Genomic DNA, 12,527 nt, shown 5'->3' with positions numbered 1-12,527 from the left:
TACACACACACACACACACACACACACACACACACATATATTATCTCACCATAGTTTAATATTAAAATTCTAGTAAATACAGATTTTAATCAGTTTAGAACATTTTTATACACAAAACACATTCTTTCCAAGATACTTTCTACATGGCAGAACTCTGTATGCCTTAGAAAAATCTTTACAAAAATCTGCTGCTTGTAAAATAAAAATTTTAAATAAGCATTTTAAAAAACAACATTACATTTCTGCTTTGCCCTGTCCTAACAAACCAGATAGCCAGACCTGTGCCAGCAAAGCAGAAGTCTGGGATCTTTTTCGCCATCTGTGTATTGCAGATGCCTGTGTCCTCAGGATATTTTTCATGTGCTCATGACTTTCTGTCCAAGGATTTGCCGTTTATGCTGCAGGGTAGATGAGTAATGAGGCAAACATAAAGATCAGAAAGATCCAGGCACTAGATAGTTACTATATATGCAATAAAATTTGATAAAGTCCTGCCATCTGACAGCTAAGCACTTCTTTCTTCAGGATTTTTAAGGGAGATTCATTCCCTCCAGCCTCAAAGGCACATTGTATTGGTATCAAGTCCAGCATCAGACTGGTGTCACATGTTAGGTGAAAAAGAGTTTAGAATAGAAGTGAGTTTGGGGCCAAGACAGCAATGGACAGCCCTGGACAGCCAGAACGGGCTGATCCAAGACCATCGGGTCAGTATCAAATAGTCTTGAGTTCTACAGTCAGGTGATTCCATCTCACATGCTTTTCATGAAAGTTGCAAGGCTCTCAGGCAACTTGTGGTCTGTTTTGTTTCAGCTGACGTCTACTAAGAAAGACTCATGCCGCAAAACTCACTCTGTTTGTATTTGGCTCATCCTAAACTTGTCCTGTCACCTATCGCTACATAACAAAGCCCTCCAAAGCTCTGTGGCATTAAACAGATGTTACTTTTTGTTTTGGTCCATAATCTCTGTCCTAGGAATTCACACAGTGAATAGAAGGGATGGCATTCTTGTACCAGGGAGTCCTGGGAAAAGTAAGGGAAAAGAATAGAGGATAAAGGGGCATTGGAACAGCTTAGGTGCTGGAATTGTCTGGTGCCCTCTCCAGTGTATCTGTCCCTTTGGCTGGAACGGCTCAACTGCTCTGAACCTAACTTCACCTTGTAGGTTGGGCTTCCTCACAGCCTGACGGACTTCTTACAGTGGCAGTTTAGGGGCAAAATACCAGCATCCCAGAGAACAAGAAACAAGTTTTATTGCTTTTATGCTCTTGACTTCCAAAGCTCTATTATGTCAATGTTGCATTTCTTAGAATAGTCACGTTTACTGTTTACTGAGATTCAACAATAGGACAGTACGTAGAGCACTGCACTTAAGGGGAGGGAGTCAAAGAATTCTTAGTCTGTGTAAAAACCACCACACAGGTCCTAAATTCAAGAGAACAGCATCCACTTTGCCATCTTTTTTAGATTTGGTTTCTTAGGATTACTACAAAGATTTTAAAGCTGCCATCTAAGTTCATAAACCTTCATATAGGATTTCTTTGTTCTTTTTTCTTAAAGGTTTTTCATCTGATTTGGTAAAACTTAACCTTCTTGGAAGGTTAGGGAACTTTATAGATCCTTTTGAGAATACTAAACATGTAGCATTTAGGATTAGAGAGGAAGTAAGTTTCACTGAAATATTTTTAACACATACAAAAAAGCAATGTTATGATAAAATAATACATTTAACACATTTTAAGATGAATATTTTAAACTGTGATATTTAAAACAATAGAATATAATAGGAAAATATCTGTGATTTCTACTGGCAATAAATTAATTCCACTGAAAATCAAAGACTCTGAAATTCAAAGACTCTGCTAACACTATTGCGACTTGTGACCTATATTCATAACTGAAGAGAATGTTAAATTTCATGTGGTAGTTAAAACAGAAAATGTAACCTTACTTCTCATCACTTTCAGGGAGGTCTGTAGGCTGTCAATTTAAGAATCTAGGTCATTTGATTTGGTAAGATCCAAAAAGTATAACTTTAAAGATCTTAACATCTTGCATTTGTCTTATATTATGCATAGAACAAGACTGAAAAAGGCTTGAATACATGACCAGCTGAATTTTGGGTATGTGGTATTGTCTGCCTGGAAATCACAGTATTGAGTAATTTTACAATAATCTTTTTAAGTGCAAAATGACTTCCAACCCATATATTCGTATTCATTATTTTCTATTATTGCTCATATAATCAATGAGTTAAAAATACCAAAATAATTGAGCAATGAATCTGCTTAGTTATACATTGTATTCTTTTCATCTTCTTTTGGAATGATTTTTTTCTCTTTGTGGCTATCATTATGGACTTACAGTTTTCAGATTTTGTGAATGGCGATTCAGCTTTAGTCACTATTCTCTTTGATGCTCAAAATGCCACAACTTGAATCTGTGCCCTCTTGACATGAGCCACTGATCTTTGAAAATGTCCTTGCTTTCTGCCATGTAAAGATCTTCAGGCTCGCCTTATTCCTTTCTACCTTAGCATGGAGCCAGACTTTTCTCTAATCAGCTCTGGTTCCTTTTGGTGGGGAACAAAAGTAGTATAATTGGCATCAATTTGGACTCTGCACCATGAAACATTATTTCCAGGCCATTTCAGTGAACAAAGCAAGAAAACATAATTTTCTTTTTAAGTCATGGTTTTCAAGGCATTCCCACTTTCTGTCTTCCAACTTAAATTCTTTATTCATAGCTCTTCTTCCTTTAGCAGTCTTGGTACCTAACAAATTGTATATAATTACTCATTTGCTTTATTGACAACACAATAATAGTTCTAAGAAAATTGTTCAATATTAATACAAACAATAAAACTACAGAATATAATTCAAATCTCTCTTTTTTAAATTGCTTTTTTACTAAGGATATTCAGTGGAATTAATTTCCTGTCAGTCACTACTGTGCCCTCCCTTTACAAAGTCTGTAAGCACTGCAGTGAGGGAAAGCTGGGCCAGAGTCAGGATGCTTTAAATGTGAGTCTGCGAGGGTGTTAACAGCTGACAGGTCTCAGCTAGCAGGAAAGAGAAGGGTCCACACTATTTTTATTATTATTATTATTATTATTATTAAGGAAATAATTCAAATAGCTGTCTCCAAATTTCTGCATCAGATTTGTATACATGATTTCTGAAAAATTTTCTGTACAATTCTTTAATTTCTAGTACTATCAGGGTGCATTTATTTTCAAATATTCAATATTTGAAAACTATGAACTCTGTTATATTCTACTCTGATCTTAACTGATTTTGTTGTTTATTTTTGTTGAATTTCTGAGCTATGTATTTTTATACCAAGATTTGTGCTAGGTAGATTCTCATCAGATTTAATAAATTCCTCACAATATTACTTTGTTCTAATTCAAGTCAAAGTTTTTTATTTTCTTTGAAGGAATTGAGAGAATTTCTGCATAATAAGCAAAAAAACCCCACATAAACATGTTATTATAGGCTCTCAAGGTTTTAGCTGAAATCTTCTTTTGATTTATGTGTTAAATTTGGTTTTACTTTATGTGTTAGTAATAATATCCTTATTTTAATTGCAGTTAAAACTAATACAGAGCTTCTATTTCTCAGAGGAATATGGATAAATATGAACATCTCTCCTATACAAATTCAAACTCCCCCAAACCAATTAAGAATGTTATAAAATAAAAATATAGCCAAAGCCTAATCCAATGGAATCTAATTAAATTTTAAAATCAATACCTCCAAAGTAAATTATATTTTATACTTTGTAGCCATTTCCAAAGCAAGTAGAAACCTTATCTATAGAAATCTTATTTCCTGTAATGGATACTTTGTGTTGAAGGGAAAGATTTCCTATTCAGAGATTTCCAAGAAATGCTAGGTATAAAGAACAACAAGCATGTGTTTTAATGTGAGTTGAATACAAGAAAAAAGAGTCTGAAATTCACAGTTATTAAGGTGAACACCAACCCTACAACCATCTTGTCCTACTCTATTTTCTTGGAGCATTTTAAGAACTAACACTCCTGAGAAATTCCAGACTAAATCCAAATACGAAAAATTTCAGTATGTAGAATGTTTTCTTTTGAGCCTTCAAAGGGACCTTAAAAATGAAATCTGCAGTATGAAAATTCAATCAGTTTAGCAATGCATTATTGTGTCTATTTCTCTACTAGTTATTGTTCCTTGTTGAATATCAAGATGCCCAGAAGGAAAAATAAATCAGGTCATTGAAAGAAATATATGTACACAGTGAGTTGGGTGTTAATTACAAGGGTCATTTGTGAGAGTTTTGGATGGTCTTGGCAGTGTACCCAGTAGTGATTATGTTTTAAATTATTGTTTTTCTTGAGGAGTCCACCCTGATAACTGAAGAAAAACAAATCCTCTGAGGACAGAACAGTGTGCAATTATTTCAACCTACACCTTAGCAGCATTCTATAAACTTTCCCATGCTCCAAACCATTTGAGAGATAGTAGTTTGTATTCTATATAAAAGCAAGGAAAAGTGGCATCTCTCTGCATAATTAAAATCTTTATTTAGCTTAGACAAAAATGTTAGATTTGAGAAGTTGTTTATCTCCAGTGATCTAATGAATTAAATTATTTCATGAGATTTCTCGAATTATTATTCAAATCTTCTTCTCATGTCCATGTTTTTACTGCAGAAAAGGTCTAAAAGTGACTTGGGCCTAGTTGTACCCTTATTTTTCTCCCTTCTTTAATGTCTGTCTTACTTATTATCCCTTAGCATATGTAACCTTTTATCATGTCTTTTATTTGATATATGCATAAACTGAAGAAAATTGTGTGGTAGAATAGAAAGAAGATGAGCTTAGGAAATAAAGAGGTCTACTATAAATTTACATTTACCTAATTTACATGCTTACTTCTTCTGAGGCTTGGTTTCTTTAGAAAATAAAGATAAATTAAAAGATCCAGAATCCTTCTGGCTGAAAGCAATAAGAGAATATTGTTTAATGACTTAAAAATTAAAAGAAAAAAACTTATTACCTCATACAGTAAGGTGGCCAGATGAGGAGGGTTGACAGTTGGTTAAGTCAGAACTTCTTTAATATAACCAGGTACCCTTAGTCCTTGTTATCTTCTTGATCCCTTGTGCTTTCCAGGTGACTCTACACACTATCATTGGCTTCCTATGAGCCAAGATCCACATATAGCACCTGGAACGTTCCTTTCTTGTAGCCTTAGGAGTAAGGAAAATATCCCCAGAGGGTTCCCAACCTCTCTTTTCTACCCCACCAGGAGACTCTGTGCTATTATATGTGGTCCAGAGTTACACCACACAAAAATGACTATTCATCACCACTGTGAGCCATGGTCCTGCCATTCGTGCCTGAGAAGATTCAGATTTGCTGCAGGATAGGGAGGGAATTTTGGGCCATATCAGAATTCAATATAATATTCTTTTGGAAAAGGGAAGGGAGAGAAAGGATGACCAGAAGTGTGAAAGGGGAGTTTAAACTCCTTATTAAATGAATGCTTTCTTCTTTATTTATTCTTGTCTCCCTTCCTAGGTGGTAAGGTAAGGAATATTTTTCATTTTCGTATCCATAGAGACCAGTATTTTGCGCTCACAGAGGGCAGTATTCCCGTACTATTCAAGAACGTGTAAGGCACTGGTGTATCAGGAAGACATATGCTTAACGTCTTTATCCCAAGAGCGGAAGTGACGTCAGGCTCTTCCAGACTCTCTTAGCCCAGCCTTCACATGATATTTGAATTTATATTTACAAAAGCTTTATGGTTCACCAGGTGGTAGGAGGTGCTACAGAAGACAGAGGTTAAGGAAAGCTGGTGCCTGCAGACCTGGTAAAGATCAACAACACCTTCTCTGTATATGGGACTGTTCCCATAGGTGTAGTTCTCCAATCTCAGAATGGCTGTCTCATAAAAAACAAGGAGTAATAGTTCCCATCTCCATTTATTGAAGGAAACAATGTTTATTGAAGAGGTTGTTAGCAAATGCATCATATTTTGGAACTTTCTTACCCTAGAGGTTGATGGGAAGGCAGCCAGTAATGATAAACTTTAAAATAGGCAATTATCATCCACCTTTGCAAGATGAGAAATTTGTCAGAAAACTGTGTTAGTAGGGGAATTGTTATTTTCAATTTTCTGGTCTTTTCTTTCTCTGGATGCCTTTGGTAAATCGAGACAAAGCTCTTGTGAATGTAACTAGCCACTTAAAATGAATGCAGTGAAGTGAGAAGTTGTGCAGCTATGATTTGAGGCAGTATTCTAAATTAATCTGAGAGGCAGCTCCAGCTCTAGACTCAATCCCTGGTTTGGAATGTGTTCCAGAGGGTGTTCACGGCCAGGCACAGATGATGTCAAATGCCAGTTTCAGAAATACCAAGGATTGGGTGACTCAGGACACATCAACAATCCCAACCCCTGGCACTCACTGGCCTCAGAGGGTATATTTATTGGATCATATCAAATGGAAATACAGTGCATGGGTGGGATATAATAAAGACAAGTCAAAATTTTTAGGAAAGAAAAATAAACCAACTTGAAACTCTAGGCAGAAAAGGTTTGAAAAAAAATCTCCATAAATGAAATGAAATACAAAGACTTTGTTTCCAATAAATATTATTCAATCTAAGAATGATCAGCAAATTTACCAGATTTACCTTGGAATTTCTGATTGTCTTAGACGTTGAGTAACTCTCCCCCAACCCGTCTCTGTCTCTGTCTCTATCTCTGTATCTATCTCTATCTTTTCATTCTTTTGTATCTCACAAATCCAACCCCATGTCTTACTGTGCCTTTCACCTTTCAAAACATTTATTGATCAACACTTGAACATTCTTTCTAATTGTTCTCTAAATGGTTAAAAAAAAAATTTGCATGCAAATCCAAAGAAATGCTTCTGGCACTCTTTGGACCTTTATAACAGAACACTTTAGTATTGACTTTGCTCCACCATTAACTCTGGTGTAGCTTCTAAAGCCATGGTGCTGTCAAAGACAGTAACACTCAACAAAGCACTTATGAGACAGACTCAGAAATTACAAACTATGTAATGGTGTTCAGTGCAGCCAGTCAGTAATACAGTTTAAATAGTTCCCTGAACAGTATACATGTAGACACGTGCACACACTATTGTTTAAGAGCAATGCAACTTTTCCAGGAACAAACATTTTTAAAGGAGTTAGCCTGATAATTATTTAAATTCTTCACTTTCTCTACTTTGGGTAGCCTTCTCTGAATTTTAGGAATGACATAAATGTATATCTTTTCCCCTTCATGCTCACTGTCTCCATGCCCTTTATGAAGCAAGGACATTTGTAAATTTTTGCGATGACAATAAACTTTAAGGTATTTATAAATGGAAAATTGACTCTCCAGCATTGGAACTTTCTAGGTTGTTTTGTCAGCATTTCTGTTTTTGCAAACATATTTATGTGTTTAAAATGCCCTTTTCTTTTCAGTAGAGGAAAGAAATTCTGCAAACCCCACTCAGGGCTCTGTAGAACTGAAGAATGTAATCCTCTTGTTATGCTAATGCTTAGGTACTATGAAATGCATATAAAAATAAAATTAGCCCAGTAGGTTTAATCCCATATCCTTTCTCCTGTGTCTCCACAGGGCAGACAGATCCTATTCATTTCAAAGTCATTTTGACAATTTTCACCAACCTGTCATCTTTTTCAACTGGCTACTTAAAAAATGGATTCTTACAGAATATAAGTCAAAGAAACTCTTTAACAATGGAAAACAAAAGACTTCAATTTGTATGATAATGGTTTTTTAAAAAATTAATTATTAATCTTTCAAAAATGATTTATCAAGAATCAGTGACTGCCATTGAATTCTTACATGAGAGAATTAGTTTGGCTCCACGCCCTGTGTATTTCTGCCTCAGGTCTCTTAAATCTTAGCAGTTCTCACCACTGCATTAGAGTATTTCAGTTCCCTTCACAAAAGTTTTTTAATTTGATGAGGTTTATTTATTTTTATTTTTGTTGCTTATGCTTTTGGTGTTATATCCAAAAAATTATTACCTTATCCAAGTCTCAAAGATTTATCCCTATGTTTTCTCCTAAGAGATTTATTCTAACTTCATATTTAGGAACCTGATCCATTTTGAGTTAATTTGTTGCATATGCTTTGAGATAGGGATCCAGCTTCATTCTTTTAGATGTGATTGTCCACTTGACCCAAGACAATTTATTGGAAAAGACATCTTTCTGCATAGAGCTATCTTGGCCACTGTGTTGAAAATCAGTGGGCCATAAATTAAAGGTTATTTCCAATATTTCATTTCTGTTGCATTAATGTATATGTGCACTCTTATGACAGTACCACATTGCCTTGGTTATGACAGCTTTACTATAGTTTAAAAATGGAAAATGTGATTGTTTATTTTTTGTATATTTACCTATGAAATTTTGGACTAACATATCAGTTTCTGCCAAAAATAATGACAACCAGGTGGGACTTTGATATAAATTGAAACTGTAGAACAAAACTGTAGAATAATTTAGGAATTTTTGGCACATTCTTAGCACAATCCCCCCCACCACCACTTTTTTTGGTACCAAGGATTGAACTCTGGCCCTTGTGCTTGTGAAGCAGGCACCGGAACCATTGAGCCAAATCCCAGGCCCTCATTCTTAGCACTATTAACTCATGCTGCACAAACAAAATTCTACATTTTTCACTTTTTGACTTTGGAAAGTTGGACAACTGACCTGCTTTGTGCCATTCACTGAAATTTGTTATCAGAGAAATTTTTTTTTTTTTGAAAATTAAGTGTTTAGTACATACAGTGTCTAAAACCTATAACCAACATGGTAAGCTGTTAATAAACATGTGACCTTATCACTGTTATAGTACGTTCCTCCCTCTGTTCTCTCTACCCTTAGCCCAGTGGTAGGAAACCATGCTTCCAGCCAGTCTTGACCTCTGCCCTCTGGTATGCTGAGGGAGAAGAAAGGCTAGAACAACTACTCCAGCCTTAAACACTGTTTTCTTGTCATGGAAGAGCCTTTAGAGGAAGCCAGCTCTCACTATCTTGCTCAACTCATGGGATTCTGGGGTTTGCTTTGTTGGTGTTTTGTAGCTGGCCAGCTGGCTGGAAATTCCTCTGTTGAGATGTATCGCCAAGTGCTTCTGTCTGGGTGTCGCTGTGTGGAGCTGGACTGCTGGAAAGGAAGGACTGCAGAAGAAGAGCCTGTCATCACCCACGGGTTCACCATGACAACTGAAATTTCCTTCAAGGTAGAGTGAAAAAATGTTGCTGAGAAAGGCAGCTGGGTAGATCTGACCCCTTTTGGATAAAGCCTCCCGAAGTAGAACATCCCAGCAGTCGCAATTAAATCCTTAGACTATTATTCATCTTTGCAGTTTTAGAGGCAGCAGTCTGTCCTTGAGTAATTGGCATCAGGTAAATTAATGCATGCTAACGAAGTTCTAAGGAAACTGTCTTATTAGTTTATTTGTTTTGTCCTATTTAGCATTTTTATTTCTTGCATCTTATTATGAAATATACACAACAAAGAACACATACAACTTATTTGTCAGTTTAGCTAGTGACTATAAAGAGTACATGTAACAATACTGAAGCCAAAAACTAGAAATTATTGGCACTTCATGTATTTATTCCTATAAAAATGACCTTCCTATCCTCTGAGGTAAATGCTTGTTCAAGATTATAATGATCCCTGCTTTGTGAAATATATTCCTAAATAGTATAGTTCCTCCAATTTCAAAACTTGATATAAATTATTGATATTACAGTATTGATTATTTTGTGTCTCACTTTTTTACATTCTACACTTTTTTGGAAAATTCCTTACTGAAATTGCATGGTTCTGACTCTTTTTTTTAATCTTGATGATAATATTAACTACTGTGGTACTAGTTATTCATTATAGGGGTTGAGTACTCTTATCCACAATGTTTGGGAAGAGAAGTGTTTCAGATTGTAGGGTTGTTCAGATTTTTGAGTATCTGCATATACTTTATTGATTGAGCATCCATAACCCAAACATTGAAAAATTTGAAATCCCAAATGTTCCAAAATCCAAGACTTTTCAACACTGTGTTGGTGTGCAAAAAGTTTTAGATTTTAGTGGATTTTTATTTCAAATTTTCTCAATAAGGATGCTCAACCTGTAAAAACTTCCACCCTGTGATGTAGCTCTCATCAGGTTGATGCCAATTGGTCAAAACCATAAGAACGAACCTATAGTCAAAGTTGTGTTTATTTGCTCATGAATGGGGAGAACACACATCAGGAGGAGTTGTGGCAACCCTGTAGACATTTGTTAGGCAGAGCTTACAGCATGTAGACTCCTGCTAGGTGACTTGGAGGAGGATTGAAGAAAAGTATTGTGCTATGGGCTGTCTGGAAGCAGAAATAATCCCACAGTTGGTATCTTAATAAGATTCCTCTAGGAGGCAGGACTAAAAGATGTTAATAGTAGAGAAGAATCAGCCATTCTTCTGAAACAGAAATGGGGATGGGTTTGGTCTCTTCTCTTTCCACTCTGGACTCCATCCTGTGCCATAAAAGGATTCACATTCATGTGTGTGGAGGTACAATCCCAAACATCCTAGTTCTGTCCACATTGCCTGCAAAGAGTCCTACTCACTGTTGGGGCTACTTATGTGGGTAAATCTGGTTTCCCAGGTACTGGAGGAAGAGATCTGGAAGGAAATGTGCAGTCTCCAGTGGACCTGTCCTCTTAGTTGACTCAAATGTCCCACTGGTTTGGAAGGAAATGAAGACAGGGCCAAAGAACAAGCTCTGGGTTCCCAGGCACGAACCTCATTACCTGGGTTACCTCAGCCTCGGGACAGAACTGGCTGTGTCACTGATTTGTGCCTTAGGCAGCCAAGGAAAAGGATGTGTGTGTAGTTAAGGTGGGTGGGGATGAGTACGTTAAAAATGGGGAGCGAGGAGTGGGGAAGGGCCAGGATGTTGGCGAGTTGAATGTTGCCATCACCAGGATTGGTGTCACAGAGCCATGGATGAAGAAGACAGCGAGCCATTGCGTCATCTCTACTGGATGAGGAGAAGCATAATAGACGGGAAATGACGAGAGAAGGGGTAAAGCCTGGTGTCTCAAGATAACTGGGATTATTGCTTGGGTTTTGTTTCCATATTTTTTTCTTTAATTTTAGAAAGATTGAGAAGTAATTTTTTTCCCTCATTGAGTTTATTGGTACATCCTAGGTATACAGTACAGTTACATTCATCATTGGGATCTTGTACCTCTACATGACAGGTCTTGGGTCTCATTTTTTCCCCTTACCCCTGCCCTCCCTTCACCCCCTCCTCCCTTCCCTGTTTACAAAAACTTTGTTTCCATTTTTTTGGTTTTCTCATATTTTTTCTTTTCATTCATTGAGAAGTAATAGTTTAGAAATAGCGTTGGGAGAAGTGACTCCCAAACTCAAGTTTTAGCCCAGAGGCACTTGGGATGTGAGAAAACAAATTGCTATCATTTAAGAGAATAGCGAAAGAAGCAAGATTTTCAAGAGACAGCCAAATTTCAAGTTAGGCAAATGGATTTTTCTTATTAAAGAAACAATATTTGATATTAACAAAAACATATTCAGAAATAATATCACTAGCATCTTAAAATGCATTTATTATGATTTATTCAGGGAAGTAGACTTTGTGATTGCTTAAATATAGCCTTCAATGTAGTAATTAAAGAAATAGTACCATCCTTTACTAAATTTTACATCAAAGTTTAACAAGAGGTTGCCCTTAATTCTGATTAAAATCTTTAAAAGTTGTTTCTATACCTGAAATTGACCGCTGTGAAATTCTTTGGATTTTCTGAAATGGAAAAAATAAATGGGTTTTTGTTTCATTTCCATAGTGTCTCAAACCTGGCCATGGTCCTTGGTCAGCTTGCTCTCTGTCTGTTTCTCTCTGTCTCTGTCTGTCTCTCTCTCTGTCTCTCTCTCTGCTGCCCACCCCCACTGTTGTTTGGATTGGACCCAGGGCTTTTACAATGAGCATCATCCCCAGCCCTTCCTTTTTTAAATTTTTTTTTGCTAAACTGCTCAATTATCTAGGCTGAGGTTGAACTTGCAGCCCTCTTGCCTCAGCTTCCCAGAGTGCTAGGATTCCAGGCCGGACCACAATCTGTCTTGATCAGCCTAAGATAACTAAAATAACTGCCTGATGTGGGTGGGCTGTGTTGGAAAAGAGGAAACTGTGACTCCAGGGTGGGACCCGCAGTGTGGGCTCCTCTATCCACGCTGGGCAGAGACCATCTGGAAGGAGGACAGTGCACCCTGATGGGGCTGAGGGAGGCCGCACTGTATAGGACCACTGCTAGGTTAGGCCCACCTCCCTGCCCGCCGCTCCTCAGTCCGCCCCTCAAGTCCTGGTGAAGAGCAGTTGTATTTTCCTAACAATTAAGTCTTCAGAGCTCTTTGCATTCCCCAGTGGAGCATAAGTGTGGAGCACATTTTCAGGCCTGTTTATTTTATGTAGAGCTTTTGCTCAATATCTCTGCGTC

General features: G+C 37.0%; 1 protein-coding gene across 1 annotated transcript in view; it reads left to right on the top strand.

Moving 5' to 3' along the window:
- The window catches only part of Plcb1 (phospholipase C beta 1), a 690,814-nt gene that overhangs the window by 519,559 nt on the left and 158,728 nt on the right, over positions 1–12,527 (top strand). The window contains exon 11 of the mRNA XM_033761014.1: positions 9,107–9,264. Within this exon, the coding sequence (XP_033616905.1) occupies positions 9,107–9,264 (158 nt within the window). The remainder of the gene's footprint in view (positions 1–9,106; positions 9,265–12,527) is intronic.

The sequence above is a fragment of the Fukomys damarensis genome, unplaced genomic scaffold, assembly GCF_012274545.1.
Source record: "Fukomys damarensis isolate Sample0158 unplaced genomic scaffold, DMR_v1.0_HiC HiC_scaffold_7, whole genome shotgun sequence".
NCBI lineage: Eukaryota > Metazoa > Chordata > Mammalia > Rodentia > Bathyergidae > Fukomys > Fukomys damarensis.
Note: the sequence above shows the minus strand (reverse complement) of the source record. Positions and strands in the feature narration are given on the sequence as shown.